The sequence below is a fragment of the Rhinatrema bivittatum genome, chromosome 14 (genome assembly GCF_901001135.1).
Source record: "Rhinatrema bivittatum chromosome 14, aRhiBiv1.1, whole genome shotgun sequence".
NCBI lineage: Eukaryota > Metazoa > Chordata > Amphibia > Gymnophiona > Rhinatrematidae > Rhinatrema > Rhinatrema bivittatum.
Genome location: NC_042628.1, coordinates 2453061 through 2470683, shown reverse-complemented (window position 1 = coordinate 2470683; position 17623 = coordinate 2453061). Strand labels below are relative to the sequence as shown.

Below are 17623 nucleotides of genomic sequence, written 5' to 3'. Positions count from 1 at the left end.
CCAGAAAGAGCCCTGGCGTGTGGCCTCTGGCCTGTGCAGGTTGCCACAATGACTGGACAAAAGGACGTTTTTGCTTGTCTGTCTGGATAGATTTACAAGGCCATTTCTAAACCTTTGGGACCCCATTCACCCACTATCAAACCAACAGTCTATAAATGGAAAAGATTACAATCATTGTCCTGCCAAGATGACCCCAAAACCAGAAAATTATCCAGGAAGTCACAAAGAACCTCAGACTAACATCTGAAGACCTACGAGCCTCTTTCGCTGCAGCTGATGCGAGGGTTTATGCATCAACCATCAGGAAAGAACTCAATAGGATCAGTGCTCATGGAAGAAAGCAGTGCTGTCTACAAAAAGCATTGTTGCCCATTTCAGATTTGCCATAAGACTTCTGGAATAATAGTCGCCCAACAGATGAGTTAGAAAATGTACATTTCAGCCACAATAGCAAATGTTTTGTTTGACAAAAATCAAACTATTAAGATAGGGGATCCTTGTGCTGCGGCATGGTTGATTCAGCCTAGTAGGCCAAGTCACTTGGCCCATTCTGTCAGCTGGCAAATGCACCCTGGACTGAGACTAGACCGGAGCTACACCTATACCAGTCCCGTTCCCTGCAGGTTGAGCCTTTGGGCTCCAGCGGCCGGCTGAACATAAACGAGAGTCCCATAGGGCATCTAGGAAGACAGGGTCCGGGGCAAGGCCAAGGTCAGGGCAGGCTGCAGTTGACAATGATCAGGAGCAAGCCAGAGGTCAAGGCAGGTGGCATGCAGGATGTACACAGAGTTCGGAGCTGAGGACTGTGGCAGGCGGTCGGCAAGAGAAGAGTCCGGATCCAAAGGAGAGGTCAGTACCGAATACACTGGAGAAGAACTGGGATGAAGGAAGGTCAAAGGCAGAACGAGCTGGATTGGGCAAGGCAGGAACCAAAGCAGGAGCAGCACGCAATCCAGCTAGTGACTCTATAGTGTAATAATGGTGGAAGTGCAGGATATTTAAGCAGTGATTAGTGACTCTATAGTGTAATAATGGTGGAAGTGCAGGATATTTAAGCAGTGATTAGTGACTCTATAGTGTAATTATGGTGGAAGTGCAGGATATTTAAGCAGTGATTAGTGACTCTATAGTGTAATAATGGTGGAAGTGCAGGATATTTAAGCAGTGATTAGTGACTCTATAGTGTAATAATGGTGGAAGTGCAGGATATTTAAGCAGTGATTAGTGACTCTATAGTGTAATAATGGTGGAAGTGCAGGATATTTAAGCAGTGATTAGTGACTCTATAGTGTAATAATGGTGGAAGTGCAGGATATTTAAGCAGTGATTAGTGACTCTATAGTGTAATAATGGTGGAAGTGCAGGATATTTAAACAGTGAATAGTGAATCTATATAATAATGGTGGAAGTGCAGGATATTTAAGCAGTGAATAGTAAATCTATAGTGTAATAATGGTGGAAGTGCAGGATATTTAAGCAGTGAATAGTAAATCTATAGTGTAATAATGGTGGAAGTGCAGGATATTTAAGCAATGAATAGTAAATCTATAGTGTAATAATGGTGGAAGTGCAGGATATTTAAGCAGTGATTAGTGACTCTATAGTGTAATAATGGTGGAAGTGCAGGATATTTAAGCAGTGATTAGTGACTCTATAGTGTAATAATGGTGGACGTGCAGGATATTTAAGCAGTGATTAGTGACTCTATAGTGTAATAATGGTGGAAGTGCAGGATATTTAAGCAGTGATTAGTGACTCTATAGTGTAATAATGGTGGAAGTGCAGGATATTTAAACAGTGAATAGTGAATCTATATAATAATGGTGGAAGTGCAGGATATTTAAGCAGTGAATAGTAAATCTATAGTGTAATAATGGTGGAAGTGCAGGATATTTAAGCAATGAATAGTAAATCTATAGTGTAATAATGGTGGAAGTGCAGGATATTTAAGCAGTGAATAGTGAATCTATAGTGTAATAATGGTGGAAGTGCAGGATATTTAAGCAGTGATTAGTGACTCTATAGTGTAATTATGGTGGAAGTGCAGGATATTTAAGCAGTGATTAGTGACTCTATAGTGTAATAATGGTGGAAGTGCAGGATATTTAAGCAGTGATTAGTGACTCTATAGTGTAATAATGGTGGAAGTGCAGGATATTTAAACAGTGAATAGTGAATCTATATAATAATGGTGGAAGTGCAGGATATTTAAGCAGTGATTAGTGACTCTATAGTGTAATAATGGTGGAAGTGCAGGATATTTAAGCAGTGATTAGTGACTCTATAGTGTAATAATGGTGGAAGTGCAGGATATTTAAGCAGTGATTAGTGACTCTATAGTGTAATAATGGTGGAAGTGCAGGATATTTAAACAGTGAATAGTGAATCTATATAATAATGGTGGAAGTGCAGGATATTTAAGCAGTGAATAGTAAATCTATAGTGTAATAATGGTGGAAGTGCAGGATATTTAAGCAGTGAATAGTAAATCTATAGTGTAATAATGGTGGAAGTGCAGGATATTTAAGCAATGAATAGTAAATCTATAGTGTAATAATGGTGGAAGTGCAGGATATTTAAGCAGTGATTAGTGACTCTATAGTGTAATAATGGTGGAAGTGCAGGATATTTAAGCAGTGATTAGTGACTCTATAGTGTAATAATGGTGGAAGTGCAGGATATTTAAGCAGTGATTAGTGACTCTATAGTGTAATAATGGTGGAAGTGCAGGATATTTAAGCAGTGAATAGTGAATCTATATAATAATGGTGAAAGTGCAGGATATTTAAGCAGTGATTAGTGACTCTATAGTGTAATAATGGTGGAAGTGCAGGATATTTAAGCAGTGATTAGTGACTCTATAGTGTAATAATGGTGGAAGTGCAGGATATTTAAGCAGTGATTAGTGACTCTATAGTGTAATAATGGTGGAAGTGCAGGATATTTAAGCAGTGAATAGTGAATCTATATAATAATGGTGGAAGTGCAGGATATTTAAGCAGTGATTAGTGACTCTATAGTGTAATAATGGTGGAAGTGCAGGATATTTAAGCAGTGATTAGTGACTCTATAGTGTAATAATGGTGGAAGTGCAGGATATTTAAACAGTGAATAGTGAATCTATATAATAATGGTGGAAATGCAGGATATTTAAGCAGTGAATAGTAAATCTATAGTGTAATAATGGTGGAAGTGCAGGATATTTAAGCAATGAATAGTAAATCTATAGTGTAATAATGGTGGAAGTGCAGGATATTTAAGCAGTGATTAGTGACTCTATAGTGTAATAATGGTGGAAGTGCAGGATATTTAAGCAGTGATTAGTGACTCTATAGTGTAATAATGGTGGAAGTGCAGGATATTTAAGCAGTGATTAGTGACTCTATAGTGTAATAATGGTGGAAGTGCAGGATATTTAAGCAGTGATTAGTGACTCTATAGTGTAATAATGGTGGAAGTGCAGGATATTTAAGCAGTGATTAGTGACTCTATAGTGTAATAATGGTGGAAGTGCAGGATATTTAAACAGTGAATAGTGAATCTATATAATAATGGTGGAAGTGCAGGATATTTAAGCAGTGAATAGTAAATCTATAGTGTAATAATGGTGGAAGTGCAGGATATTTAAGCAGTGAATAGTAAATCTATAGTGTAATAATGGTGGAAGTGCAGGATATTTAAGCAATGAATAGTAAATCTATAGTGTAATAATGGTGGAAGTGCAGGATATTTAAGCAGTGAATAGTGAATCTATAGTGTAATAATGGTGGAAGTGCAGGATATTTAAGCAGTGATTAGTGACTCTATAGTGTAATTATGGTGGAAGTGCAGGATATTTAAGCAGTGATTAGTGACTCTATAGTGTAATAATGGTGGAAGTGCAGGATATTTAAGCAGTGATTAGTGACTCTATAGTGTAATTATGGTGGAAGTGCAGGATATTTAAGCAGTGAATAGTGACTCTATAGTGTAATTATGGTGGAAGTGCAGGATATTTAAGCAGTGATTAGTGACTATAGTGTAATTATGGTGGAAGTGCAGGATATTTAAGCAGTGAATAGTGAATCTATATAATAATGGTGGAAGTGCAGGATATTTAAGCAGTGAATAGTGAATCTATATAATAATGGTGGAAGTGCAGGATATTTAAGCAGTGAATAGTGAATTTATAGTGTAAAAATGGTGGAAGTGCAGGATATTTAAGCAGTGATTAGTGACTATAGTTTAATAATGGTGGAAGTGCAGGATATTTAAGCAGTGATTAGTGACTCTATAGTGTAATAATGGTGGAAGTGCAGGATATTTAAGCAGTGAATAGTGAATCTATATAATAATGGTGGAAGTGCAGGATATTTAAGCAGTGATTAGTGACTCTATAGTGTAATAATGGTGGAAGTGCAGGATATTTAAGCAGTGAATAGTGAATCTATATAATAATGGTGGAAGTGCAGGATATTTAAGCAGTGAATAGTAAATCTATAGTGTAATAATGGTGGAAGTGCAGGATATTTAAGCAATGAATAGTAAATCTATAGTGTAATAATGGTGGAAGTGCAGGATATTTAAGCAGTGAATAGTGACTCTATAGTGTAATAATGGTGGAAGTGCAGGATATTTAAGCAGTGAATAGTGAATCTATAGTGTAATAATGGTGGAAGTGCAGGATATTTAAGCAGTGAATAGTGAATCTATAGTGTAATAATGGTGGAAGTGCAGGATATTTAAACAGTGAATAGTGACTATAGTGTAATTATGGTGGAAGTGCAGGATATTTAAGCAGTGAATAGTGAGTCTAGTGTATTCAGGGCTTAATTTGTAGTGGAATGGCCTGGAACGCAGATCCAGCACTTCTTTATAAGCTTCAGAGGCAGAGCAGTAGGAGTGTTCTACTCCAGTCCCTCCCTCCAGGCAGCCTGCAGGGAAGAGAAGTGGAGGGAATGAGCCTGGAGCACAACCAATCTTCTCCTGAATCCAGCACCCCCCCTGCCCGTATTGCAGGGAACATAAGGGGAAGGTGGCAATACTGAAGCAGACTCTGCAAAGCAAAGAGCAGACTCAAAAAACGGTTCGAATTAGCACTAGTAACAATTGTCAAAGCTTCAACCCTGGCCTTGATGAATGGCACTGCTGCTCATAACTTTCAGACTTAGGATAATTCAACCCCTTCTTGTGTCCACTACTGAGGGCTGAATTTCTAGGAGAACAACCCAAAATGGTGTTCTGTCAGCTTTTTTCTGGGGCCCAAGAAAGTGGAGCAGAGCTGGCAGCGTATGAGGAAACAGAGCAGGTCCAGTAATTGCATGGATTATTTTTGGATGCCAGCCCTTGGTAGAAGCAGAGAAGATCAGAAAATTACCCTGAGACAAAGGCAGGCACACAGCTTTGATTTGGGTGTGAGAGACCCCTGGTCCTGCCAAGCTCCGCTCCCCTCCTCCACAGTTCCACTTCCTTTTTCTCTACTAATTTACAGGCCGATACAGTACAACCCGCGGTTGCACGTGCGTTCGACTCGCTAGCTTTACCCCTTATTCAGTAAGGGGTAATAGCGCATCTACGCAAAGGAAGGCGTTAATTTCTGCCGGCGCCGGGGAAGTGCACAGAAAAGCAGTAAAAACTGCTTTTCTGTGCACCCTCCGACTTAATATCATGGCGACATTAAGTCGGAGGTCCCAAAGTAAAAAATAATTAAAAAAAAAAATTTTTAAATCGGCCCGCAGTTCGCGGGTTGAAAACAGGACGCTCAATTTTGCCGGCGTCCGGTTTCCAAACCTGTGGCTGTCAGCGGGTTTGAGAACAGACGCCAGCAAAATTGAGCGTCAGCTTTCAAACTCACTGACAGCCGCCGCTCCAGTCCGAAAAGAGGCGCTAGGGATGCGCTACTGACCCTAGCGCCTCTTTTTACCGCGGGCCCTAATTTGAATATTTTTTTTAGTGAATCACGCGCACAGGAGAGTGGCCTGTGCACGCGCCGGGAGAGCAGACGCTCGCTCGCTCTCCCGCGAACTTTACTGTATCGGCCTGTTAGTCGAGAGTGCAATTACCGTGGAAGTGCAGGGGATTTAGGCAGTGAGTTGTGAATCCAAAGAGTAATTATTGTGGACGCACAGGGTATTCAGGTAGCAAATAGTGACTCTATAGTGTAATTATCCTGGACGCGCAGGGTATTCAGGTAGCAAATAGTGACTCTATAGTGTAATTATCCTGGATGTGCAGGGTATTCAGGTAGCAAATAGTGACTCTATAGTGTAATTATCCTGGATGTGCAGGGTATTCAGGTAGCAAATAGTGACTCTATAGTGTAATTATCCTGGATGTGCAGGGTATTCAGGTAGCAAATAGTGACTCTATAGTGTAATTATCCTGGATGTGCAGGGTATTCAGGTAGCAAATAGTGACTCTATAGTGTAATTATCCTGGATGTGCAGGGTATTCAGGTAGCAAATAGTGACTCTATAGTGTAATTATCCTGGATGTACAGGGTATTTAGGTAGCAAATAGTGACTCTATAGTGTAATTATCCTGGACGCGCAGGGTATTCAGGTAGCAAATAGTGACTCTATAGTGTAATTATCCTGGACGCGCAGGGTATTCAGGTAGCAAATAGTGACTCTATAGTGTAATTATCCTGGATGTACAGGGGATTTAAGCAGTGACCCTACAGTGCAATTACCATGGTAGTGCATTTAAGCAATAAATAGAGACGCTGCTGTTTACATTTTGTGGAAATTGGGTAATCAGTGAATAGAATCACGAGTCACGAGTGTAAGTATTTCAGCAGAGAACAGTGAAGCTGGAATGTAATTTCAGGCCTGCACTTGCAGTATCCACTTCCCGTCTGCAGGATTTCTTCTGTCCCGGCAGAGGGAGGTAGAAAGTAAATGAACATTTTCAGATGCAGCTTCTTCCAAGCTTTGCATCCTGTGGGCACAGAGACTGCTGAACACAAGGGGGTAAAGTGTGCACAAAGCAGTTTCACCACCGAAGATGCCACTAAAAGAATAAAGGGGGCTTTGCCTGTCCTCTTGCTTATGGCTTCCACTAAGTTGGAAGGAAAGTAGCCCACGCGGTCATTGCCGGTCCTGTTGTCATGGATACAGCCTTTCCACCTGCCATCTGGATGCTGCTCCAGCACCTGCCGAGAAAATAACAAGATTTCACTGCAATACCCAACAGGAATAATCATTATTTACCTAATGTGCCTCACTGGAGAACCTGACGCCTGCAGACTCTCAGGTCTGCAACTGCTCGGGGAGCAGATTCATGAGGCTAAATGTTACAGGGGGGCAGGCTCCCTGGAGGCAGGTGTGGAGAATGCCCGGGGCTCTGTGTTACACCAGGGCAGCTCCCTGGGGCAGGTGTGGAGAGTGCCCGGGGCTCTGTGTTACACCAGGGCAGCTCCCTGGGGCAGGTGTGGAGAGTGCCCGGGGCTCTGTGTTACACCAGGGCAGCTCCCTGGAGGCAGGTGTGGAGAGTGCCCGGGGCTCTGTGTTACACCAGGGCAGCTCCCTGGGGCAGGTGTGGAGAGTGCCCGGGGCTCTGTGTTACAGCAGGGCAGCTCCCTGGGGCAGGTGTGGAGAGTGCCCAGGGCTCTGTGTTACAGCAGGGCAGCTCCCTGGGGCAGGTGTGGAGAGTGCCCGGGGCTCTGTGTTACAGCAGGGCAGCTCCCTGGGGCAGGTGTGGAGAGTGCCCGGGGCTCTGTGTTACACCAGGGCAGGCTCCCTGGGGCAGGTGTGGAGAGTGCCCGGGGCTCTGTGTTACAGCAGGGCAGCTCCCTGGGGGCAGGTGTGGAGAGTGCCCGGGGCTCTGTGTTACAGCAGGGCAGCTCCCTGGGGGCAGGTGTGGAGAGTGCCCGGGGCTCTGTGTTACACCAGGGCAGCTCCCTGGGGCAGGTGTGGAGAGTGCCCGGGGCTCTGTGTTACACCAGGGCAGCTCCCTGGGGCAGGTGTGGAGAGTGCCCGGGGCTCTGTGTTACACCAGGGCAGGCTCCCTGGGGCAGATGTGGAGAGTGCCCGGGGCTCTGTGTTACACCAGGGCAGCTCCCTGGGGCAGGTGTGGAGAGTGCCCGGGGCTCTGTGTTACAGCAGGGCAGCTCCTTGGGGCAGGTGTGGAGAGTGCCCGGGTCTCTGTGTTACACCAGGGCAGCTCCCTGGGGCAGGTGTGGAGAGTGCCCGGGGCTCTGTGTTACACCAGGGCAGCTCCCTGGGGCAGGTGTGGAGAGTGCCCGGGGCTCTGTGTTACACCAGGGCAGCTCCCTGGGGCAGGTGTGGAGAGTGCCCGGGGCTCTGTGTTACAGCAGGGCAGCTCCCTGGGGCAGGTGTGGAGAGTGCCCGGGGCTCTGTGTTACAGCAGGGCAGCTCCCTGGGGCAGGTGTGGAGAGTGCCCGGGGCTCTGTGTTACAGCAGGGCAGCTCCCTGGGGCAGGTGTGGAGAGTGCCCGGGGCTCTGTGTTACACCAGGGCAGCTCCCTGGGGCAGGTGTGGAGAGTGCTCGGGGCTCTGTGTTACAGCAGGGCAGCTCCCTGGGGCAGGTGTGGAGAGTGCCCGGGGCTCTGTGTTACAGCAGGGCAGCTCCCTGGGGCAGGTGTGGAGAGTGCCCGGGGCTCTGTGTTACACCAGGGCAGCTCCCTGGGGCAGGTGTGGAGAGTGCCCGGGGCTCTGTGTTACAGCAGGGCAGCTCCCTGGGGCAGGTGTGGAGAGTGCCCGGGGCTCTGTGTTACAGCAGGGCAGCTCCTTGGGGCAGGTGTGGAGAGTGCCCAGGGCTCTGTGTTACACCAGGGCAGCTCCCTGGGGCAGGTGTGGAGAGTGCCCGGGGCTCTGTGTTATACCAGGGCAGCTCCCTGGGGCAGGTGTGGAGAGTGCCCGGGGCTCTGTGTTACAGCAGGGCAGCTCCCTGGGGCAGGTGTGGAGAGAGAGGTCTCAGTGCCCGGGGCTCTGTGTTACACATGGTACTCCCAGGGGCTCACCCTGATAATATGCACATAAATAAATAATAAATAAATAAATATCGCCACGATAAATGTCATACTAGCTGCAGTTCACCCTGATTCTGCACACTCGCCTCCTCCCTAGTTAGATACCATATCACCTCCTCCCCAGTTAGATAACATATTGCCAGCAGCTCACCCTGATACTGCACGCTCGCCTCCTCCCAGTTAGATAACATATTGCCAGCAGCTCACCCTGATACTGCACACTCGCCTCCTCCCAGTTAGATAACATATTGCCAGCAGCTCACCCTGATACTGCACGCTCACCTCCTCCCCAGTTAGATAACATATTGCCAGCAGCTCACCCTGATACTGCACGCTCACCTCCTCCCCAGTTAGATAACATATTGCCAGCAGCTCACCCTGATACTGCACGCTCACCTCCTCCCCAGTTAGATAACATATTGCCAGCAGCTCACCCTGATACTGCACGCTCACCTGCTCCCCAGTTAGCTCACCCTGATACTGCACGCTCACCTGCTCCCCAGTTAGCTCACCCTGATACTGCACGCTCGCCTCCTCCCAGTTAGATAACATATTGCCGGCAGCTCACCGTGATAACATCTCCAGTCTTTATATTGAGGCTTGTCAGGTCATAATTGTTACAATAATCCTTCATTGCTCTGACTTGCAGGGCTGCAGAGGCATCTGAAAAGAATACAAAGGAAGCGGGGTCAGGCAAGGAATGGCAAACTGTGCCAGTATCGGCCCACTACACAAACTGCATGGAAAAGTGGTATATTAAGTTTATAAATCAATAAGCAGAAAAAGGATTAAGAAAACCCCTGTGGAGAATGACCTGAGCTCACACACTACACAGTCCTGTCTTCCTGCTACCGTTTCTGTACATTTGCAAGCAAACTTCTTTAAACTTCTCTCTGAGAAACCTAAACCAAAAGTGGTCTTTCCTTTGTAAATAATTAGACGTGAGCCCTGGCCAGCTGTTCCTCCCTTCACTGTACCATGGGCTCAGCATTTACCCTGCAAGTTTCTGAACCCCATGCTAAGCACGTTACACATGTAAGAGACACAGGTCCCCACATCTGTAGAATATGGGCTGATAGGTTCCTACCCTGAAGAGCTCACACGCTACTGAGATACTCTGGGAGCTACAGCATGCAAAGCTTCCACCCCCGCTGTTGATGCATGACCGGGAACACGCAATGACCCCCCTGGGGGCACCTGACCTCCCCTCTTACTGGGGGTGCACAGTGCCTCCCTCTGACGGCCCCTTCTTACTGGGGGTGAATGGGGGTCGTTTATTACACTGCAGGTTAGTAGGCCCCCTAATGTCCCCTGATGCCGCTCTGAGGCTGCAGCAGTACAAACAACTCCCCCAGCATGTGACTGGGTCAGCACCAGCAGAACCAAGCCTAGGAGGTGGGCTGGGGCGGGTCAGGGAATCTGAGGCGTTCTCCATGCAACTGAATCTTTATTTTATTTTTTACATTACGGCCACCTGTAGAGGTGGCAGGTTAGTGGGACAGGGGTCTCACAGGACTTCCGGGGGGGGGGGGGGGCGTTTAAGCTGCTATGCCTTGGGCCCTGGGATATGCGTAAGTTAACTTGCATGAAATCACCATGGCTTGTGCTTTTTCAGGAAAACCGCATTGTTTTATTTACATGAAATTGCCTAATAATGAGATGTTTTACAAGCATTTGCAAAGTATCTGCATGGAAAGCAGCTGATCACTATTTATTTATTTTTAACTTTTCTATACCGATGCTCCTGTAGGGGAACATATCGCACCGGTTTACAAGAAACTGAACTGTCGCCAGATGGTGGATACAATGAAACAGAGGTACAATGAACATGCGGGGAAACAGACAGACATGTGAAACAATTAACAACATAAGAAAAACAGTAACATATAATGTTGTAGACATTATATGTTATTGTTATCATATCTTTATTATGTTAGGAGATATGATAACATAATAATATTATGTTATCATATCTCCTAAAAAATATTTAGGAGACATTTGAGGTAGAATACTGTGTTGAACTGCTTGACACCCCCCCCTTACCTCGTAGCATTTGCTTGATCTCTTTGCTTGCCTGAGTGCCTGTGAACTGATTCACAATGTCCAGCGCCGTCTGATTGTACGTGTTCCTGATATGTGCATTGATTCCACTCTGAAAAACACAAAGGCGTAACTTCATCCCAGAGCGTAATTTCCAGTGCTGGAGAAAGAAGAGTCTCAAGCCAGTCCTGTTTCTACACGCCCATCCCTTAGCATTCTGGGTCTTGTAGTCCTGCAAGACTGTTTCTCAGATGCTTACACAGAGGATTTCACGGAGTCAGTCAGACAACCTGACACCTGCATTTTAACCTATGAATCATGGAGAAATAAGAATTGAAGAAAGTGAGGTTCATTATAACAAGGCAATCAGTGACTTGCAGGAGGTTACTGGCAACTTCCAGAGACCCCGGGACACCCGACATCTCGCAGTGACCTTTTGCTCATTTTTCCAGTTGTCAGCAAATGGAAAATTCATCTTCAGTGCTGCCATCATCAGAATCTCTAACAATTTGAAAAGGTATTTAACAGAGGTGAGCAAACAAGTTCTGCATCAGCCTGATAAAGCTCGTCCCAAACGTACTGAGTTAGTCAAATAAAACACTATTTATTTCTACATATCCCAGTTGCCGAACACAGCATCCCCACAACTTCATTGCAAAAGATGTATCCTGAGCCTCATCGCAGCAAAAGCCATGAGCTATCTGTCCTGCCCCTTCAGCACAGGCAGACGGGACTCTTCTGGCCCCATATGCAGAAGCCGCTGCCTCCTGTTTTCACACTGGTTGATAAGCTCATGGCTCACCTGCCTTCACTGGAAGGACCAAAAGGTCCCAAAGAGCAACATCTAAATAACCAGAAGCCAGGGAGTGAGCCCATGCTTGTCCTTACAGGCACCCGCTGCATTTTCAGACCCTGCTGAGCAAGTGAGATAGCCCAGAGAGCTTTCTGGCTGAATGTCTGGGCACAGCCAGTCCTGTCAGATTCAGACCTCCTGTGCTGATTGGTAAATGTATTAAGTCAGTACTGAAAACGCACGCTGACCTGCTAAATGAGAAACCCATCTCAGGACTAGGTGCACCCTGCAGGGAAAGCTTTTAATAAATGTTTGACCATCCCGCGGCATCGAGGTCTGGGAGGTGCTGCCATGCAGGGCACACGCTGTCACAGTTTCACCGCTGGGAAAGCTTTTAATAAATGTTTGACCATCCCGCGGCATCGAGGTCTGGGAGGTGCTGCCATGCGGGGCACACGCTGTCACAGTCTCACCACTGGGAAAGCTTTTAATAAATGTTTGACCATCCCGCGGCATCGAGGTCTGGGAGGTGCTGCCATGCGGGGCACACGCTGTCACAGTTTCACCGCTGGGACAGCTTTTAATAAATGTTTGACCATCCCGCGGCATCGAGGTCTGGGAGGTGCTGCCATGCGGGGCACACGCTGTCACAGTCTCACCGCTGGGAAAGCTTTTAATAAATGTTTGACCATCCCGCGGCATCGAGGTCTGGGAGGTGCTGCCATGTGGAGCACACGCTGTCACAGTTTCACCGCTGGGAAAGCTTTTAATAAATGTTTGACCATCCCGCGGCATCGAGGTCTGGGAGGTGCTGCCATGCGGGGCACACGCTGTCACAGTTTCACCGCTGGGAAAGCTTTTAATAAATGTTTGACCATCCCGCGGCATCGAGGTCTGGGAGGTGCTGCCATGTGGGGCACACGCTGTCACAGTTTCACCGCTGGGACAGCAGGTCGGCCAGTCCTGCTCCACAGACTCCAGCCCACAACTCATTAGGCACATTTCAAACGCTTTGCAAAGTCTTAGCTGAAATCCGCATAGAACGGCAGAGATCTGTGGAATACAAGCTAACAAACAAATAAATAAAATTGCTTGGGTCGTTATTCTTTGATTGTTTTATTTATTGTTTGTCTCACTCTGTAGCAGAGTCAGGAATTAATTTGAAAATAAATGGCTAGCCCTGAATCAGAGCTGGACGGGTCTCTTCTACCTTGGATTATAACAATGCCAAGTCCAAAATCTGCCTGGACTGATAACACTGGACTCGCGGCAGGAGATGCGTTAGGCTGGAATCAAGTTGTAATCAGAGATGGATTAAAGGTGCCTGAGCCCTGGGAGCTACTACTTCCATTACCAATAACCCAACCCCTATCCTTAATCTAACCCTGTGAGGGCTAGCACTTGCCCATCTGCCCCACCATCAGTTATTGCTTATAATTCACAGAGGGTGGAAACTATCCCAGGTTCATCTCTATTGAAGGCACTGAAAACCTTCAGGGGACCAATGATGGCTTTGTTACAGAAAACTGTGTGATGTGGCTTGCAGAAAAAGCACAAGACCAGGACGTTATCTTTCAAGACATGATGAGGATTCTTTTACAACAGCTGCACCAACTTTCAAAGCAGATTTCTGCACATTAGAAATTCCTGGGTTACCTTGCCCCCGAGCAGGTGTAACCTTGTGTTTCGGAAATGCTCATCTCGCCCCTCAGAAGGACTTTTCCTAGTGCATGGGTTTCGCACGGACGTTTACATGCACAACCCTCTATTTAATTTTCAAAGCGTCACACACAAGTGCATAAAACAAGGTTTGAATGCTGGGAGGACAGTGGTGAAAGGGTAAACAGGCTTCTCCGGTGTTAATCATCCCTCACTGCAGCTAAAGGTCTGCGCTGTGGATCTCGCAGGTTTAGCGGCACTGAGAGGAGGCCTTCCCTGGGTATAATACGCAGAGATCGCATTTTCCATGAAAATGCAGGCACGCGTGTCCACACCTGTGGCACCTTTGAAAGCCAATGAAGGTGCACAACTTTTTCTTGTAAAATCGGTGCAAAGTTTCTGCAATAAAAGCCCTCAGGGACTCTGTTTCAATGCACATCCTCCCCTGTGGGCCTGATGTATCAAGGTCTTTTCCCACAGACACTGAATGGGGGACAACCTCCATGAATTAGGTCCCTAAAGGTAACAGCAGTCGCGAATTCTTTAACTCCCAAGTAAAGCAAGAAAGCAAAGCCGGAGTGGAGTGAGGCGAGAAAATTAGAGGCAGAAAAGTGCAAATTCCCTGAATGAGTACAGGACACATTCACCAGCTCCTCCACGAATGTGACAGGAAAGGCAGAGGAGGGGCAGACGGATGGAAGGAAGGAAGGATCCTTACGTCTAAGAGCAGGCGCACGACATCAGTCTTGCCACACAGAGCCGCCTCGTGCAGGGCAGTGCCCGACTTGGTTTGCCGGTTGATGTCTATACCAGCCTGAAGCAGCAGCCTGCAAAGGGGTTTAAAAAGGAGAGAGGGAAAGAAAGAAAACAGGAAGAATGAGATGAGACTCTGAGGACGGATAGGCTGAAGATGCCCTCCTCCCTCTGGGAAGATTACGTGGGACGTACAGATCCTCCCTCCCATCTCTCCCACGCATGCTTCACTTACTGAGAGAACATAATAAGGGATTCTACCTCAGCCGCATTCATTGATCCCGGACTCCCAGCCGGCACAGACTCAGATGTGCTGAGTATTTTCTTACAGATCAAAACTAAATTTCACACACTTCTCTCACAACGAGATGATGCTTCCAAAATTGCCTCCAGAAGTGAGCGATAGGCTCATTGCCGTTACCCACAGAGAACTCCTGGCCCAGGCGGTAATGGGTTTTATGTGGCACTGATTCGTGCTGTGACACAGCTTCTTATGATACCAAATTAATGCAGTAATGGGATATTATGCGATACGGATTCAAACTGTGGCAAGATTTCACGAGGTACCGATTCATACTATTGTGGGGTTTCACGTGCTACTAAATCATTTCATGATGAGATTCCATAAGTTACTAATTTACACCAAGGTAGTTTCATGAGGTCCTGAGTCATATCATGGCAGAGTTTCATACATTACTGATTCCCGCCATGCTGGGGTTTCATACATTACCGATTCACGTTGTGGGGGATTTCATGAGATATTGATCAACACCGTATCTCATGATATTGATCAACACCGTACTAAAGATAAACCTACCTACAACCCCAGGAAGGCAGAATAACTCAATCCAATTCAAGAAAATGTGCAGCCAAGAAACACTCAGCAATTGCCTATCAGGTGAATTCAACCAACTAGACCTCACAAACGTGGAATCAGCCATCACGTCCTGGAACAACATTACCAAAAAAGTGGCCGATACCACATGCCCAACTATCACCAAAGCTCATCAAGCAAACAAGGACAATAGAAAACCATGGTACACACCAAATCTAAAATCCTTAAAACAAGAGCTCAGAAAAAAAGAACAACACTGGCGGAAAAACCCTACATCTACCAACATCACAGCATTCAAGTCCACGATGCACCTATACAGAATTTCCATTCTCCAAGCAAAAAGAAACTTTTACTCGCAAAAAATTCACCACTTCATCTTCGACCCCAGGGCGCTTTTTTCTTTGGTATCATCACTCACTAAACCCGCTTTGACATCTATACCAGATGATAAAGCAGCAAGCAAAGCAGAAGAACTGGCTACCTACTTTAAAAATAAGATCCCAAAACTCCTAACTCAGTCCAAGAATAATATCAACACTTCACCAGTTACACCTCGAGCTGCTGTCCCATCACAAAAGGTTAGCCTTAGGGAATTCGAACCGACCTCATCCTTAGAGATTGAAAATATCTTAAAAAAGCTCAAACCTTCTTCACACCCTCAGGACTCCATACCCACCAATCTACTCATCGCCTGCGCTAAAACCATCTCCAAACCCATTGCACAAATCATCAACTGCTCCTTCTCCCAAGGGCTAGTACCTGATCCACTAAAAATGGCAATCGTAAAACCACTACTAAAAAAATCTAGTCTTTCTCCAGAAAACCCATCCAATTTTCGCCCAATTGCAAATCTACCTTTCATCGCAAAAATCATGGAACGTGTTGTAAACAAACAACTAACTGAATACCTAAACGATAACAACATTTTGTCTCCAGCTCAGTTCGGTTTCCGCCAATCACGAAGCACGGAAACTCTACTTATCTCACTAACGGACTCCATATTACTAAACCTGGAAAACCGACACCCTTGTCTTCTCATCCTACTTGATCTCTCGGCGGCATTTGACACGGTCAATCATAACACATTAATAGATCGTCTGTCAGACATAGGCATCAGAGATGAGGCCCTCAAATGGTGCAAATCATTCTTACAGAACAGACAGTACAAGGTCAAGGTCAACAAGGAAGTTTCGCAACCAGTCACCTGCACCTTAGGAGTCCCTCAAGGCTCGTCACTTTCTCCAACCTTATTCAATATATACCTTCTACCACTCTGCCAGCTCCTCATTAATCTAAATCTCATACACTACTTATACGCAGACGATGTGCAGATAATGATTCCTATCACTGAATCTCTCCAAAAAACCCTGGACTTCTGGAACTCTTGCCAACTAGCCATCAACAACTTGCTCACGAGCCTCAATCTGATTCTAAATCAAAGCAAAACAGAATACCTACTCATCTCCCAAGACGGAACCCACACACATCCCAGTACCATCTTGTCTTCTCAATTAACAATGTCCACACAAGTCAGAAATCTAGGGGTTATCCTTGATAATCAAATGAATTACAGATCTCTCATAAATAATATCGTAAAGGATGGATTCTTCAAATTACAAGTTTTGAAAAGGTTGAGACCTCTCCTCCATTTCCAAGATTTCCGTTTAGTGCTGCAAGCTATCATTCTCACGAAAATAGATTATTGCAACTCGCTTCTACTAGGCCTCCCCGCTAACGCCATAAAACCCCTACAGATGCTGCAAAACGCAGCAGCAAGGATCTTAACCAAGTCCAATAAAAGAGACCACATATCACCTATTTTGAAAACCCTACACTGGCTACCCGTGAAATTCAGAATACTATTCAAAGTGCTCTCATTAACCCACAAGGCTCTACACAACTTGGCACCACTCGAGCTCAAAATCCCTCTCCGATTCCACACCTCCTCCAGACCAGTAAGACAAGCCTATAAAAACAACCTACATACACTACCGATGAAGTCAGCATTAAGCAAAAGAGCCTTCTCTACAGCGGGCCCCAAAATCTGGAACTCTCTCCCACCAGAACTCAGAGCAGTGCAATGCTCATCCACATTTAAAAAAAGACTCAAGACTTGGTTGTTCAACCAAGCTTTCCCATAACAGCTTCCTGTGGAACATCTCGGCCAATGATTACCCACCTGAGAGCTATTTAGATCATCTATAGAACTCACTTAATCTATGGCAGTCGAAGACATAACCTAGTCTTATAATTAGCAACTGTTTATTTAACTTAGGCCTCCCCTTATAATTAGCAACTGCTTATTTAACCTACATTAGGCACTGTATCTTTTACTTATACCTATATTAGGCAATGTATCTTTACTGGTTAACCCCATATTTACTTATCCAAGTTATATCGACCTGTTCTTTGTAAGACATTTACTTGTCAATGTTATTGTTCTGTTAAAATGTAAACCGAATTGATCAGTAATTCTGTTATTGGAAAGTCGGTATATAAAAATGCTAAATAAATAAATAAAATGGCAGAGTTTCATACATTACTGATTCATGCCATGCTGGGGTTACATGATT

General features: G+C 45.5%; 1 protein-coding gene across 6 annotated transcripts in view; it reads right to left on the bottom strand.

Annotated features, from left to right (window-relative positions):
* Window positions 1-17623, bottom strand: part of LOC115075660 (caskin-1-like) — a 177969-nt gene that overhangs the window by 35025 nt on the left and 125321 nt on the right. For 5 of the 6 annotated variants that reach the window (XR_003852568.1, XM_029576237.1, XM_029576238.1 and 2 more), the window contains 4 exons: window positions 14181-14289; window positions 11014-11122; window positions 9539-9633; window positions 7015-7132 (listed from right to left, as the gene is read on the bottom strand). Coding sequence is in view for 5 of the 6 variants with exons in the window: in XM_029576237.1 (XP_029432097.1) it covers window positions 7015-7132; window positions 9539-9633; window positions 11014-11122; window positions 14181-14289 (431 nt within the window). In the remaining variant the exon portion in view is untranslated. The remainder of the gene's footprint in view (window positions 1-7014; window positions 7133-9538; window positions 9634-11013; window positions 11123-14180; window positions 14290-17623) is intronic. The other variant, XM_029576241.1, reaches the window with a different exon arrangement.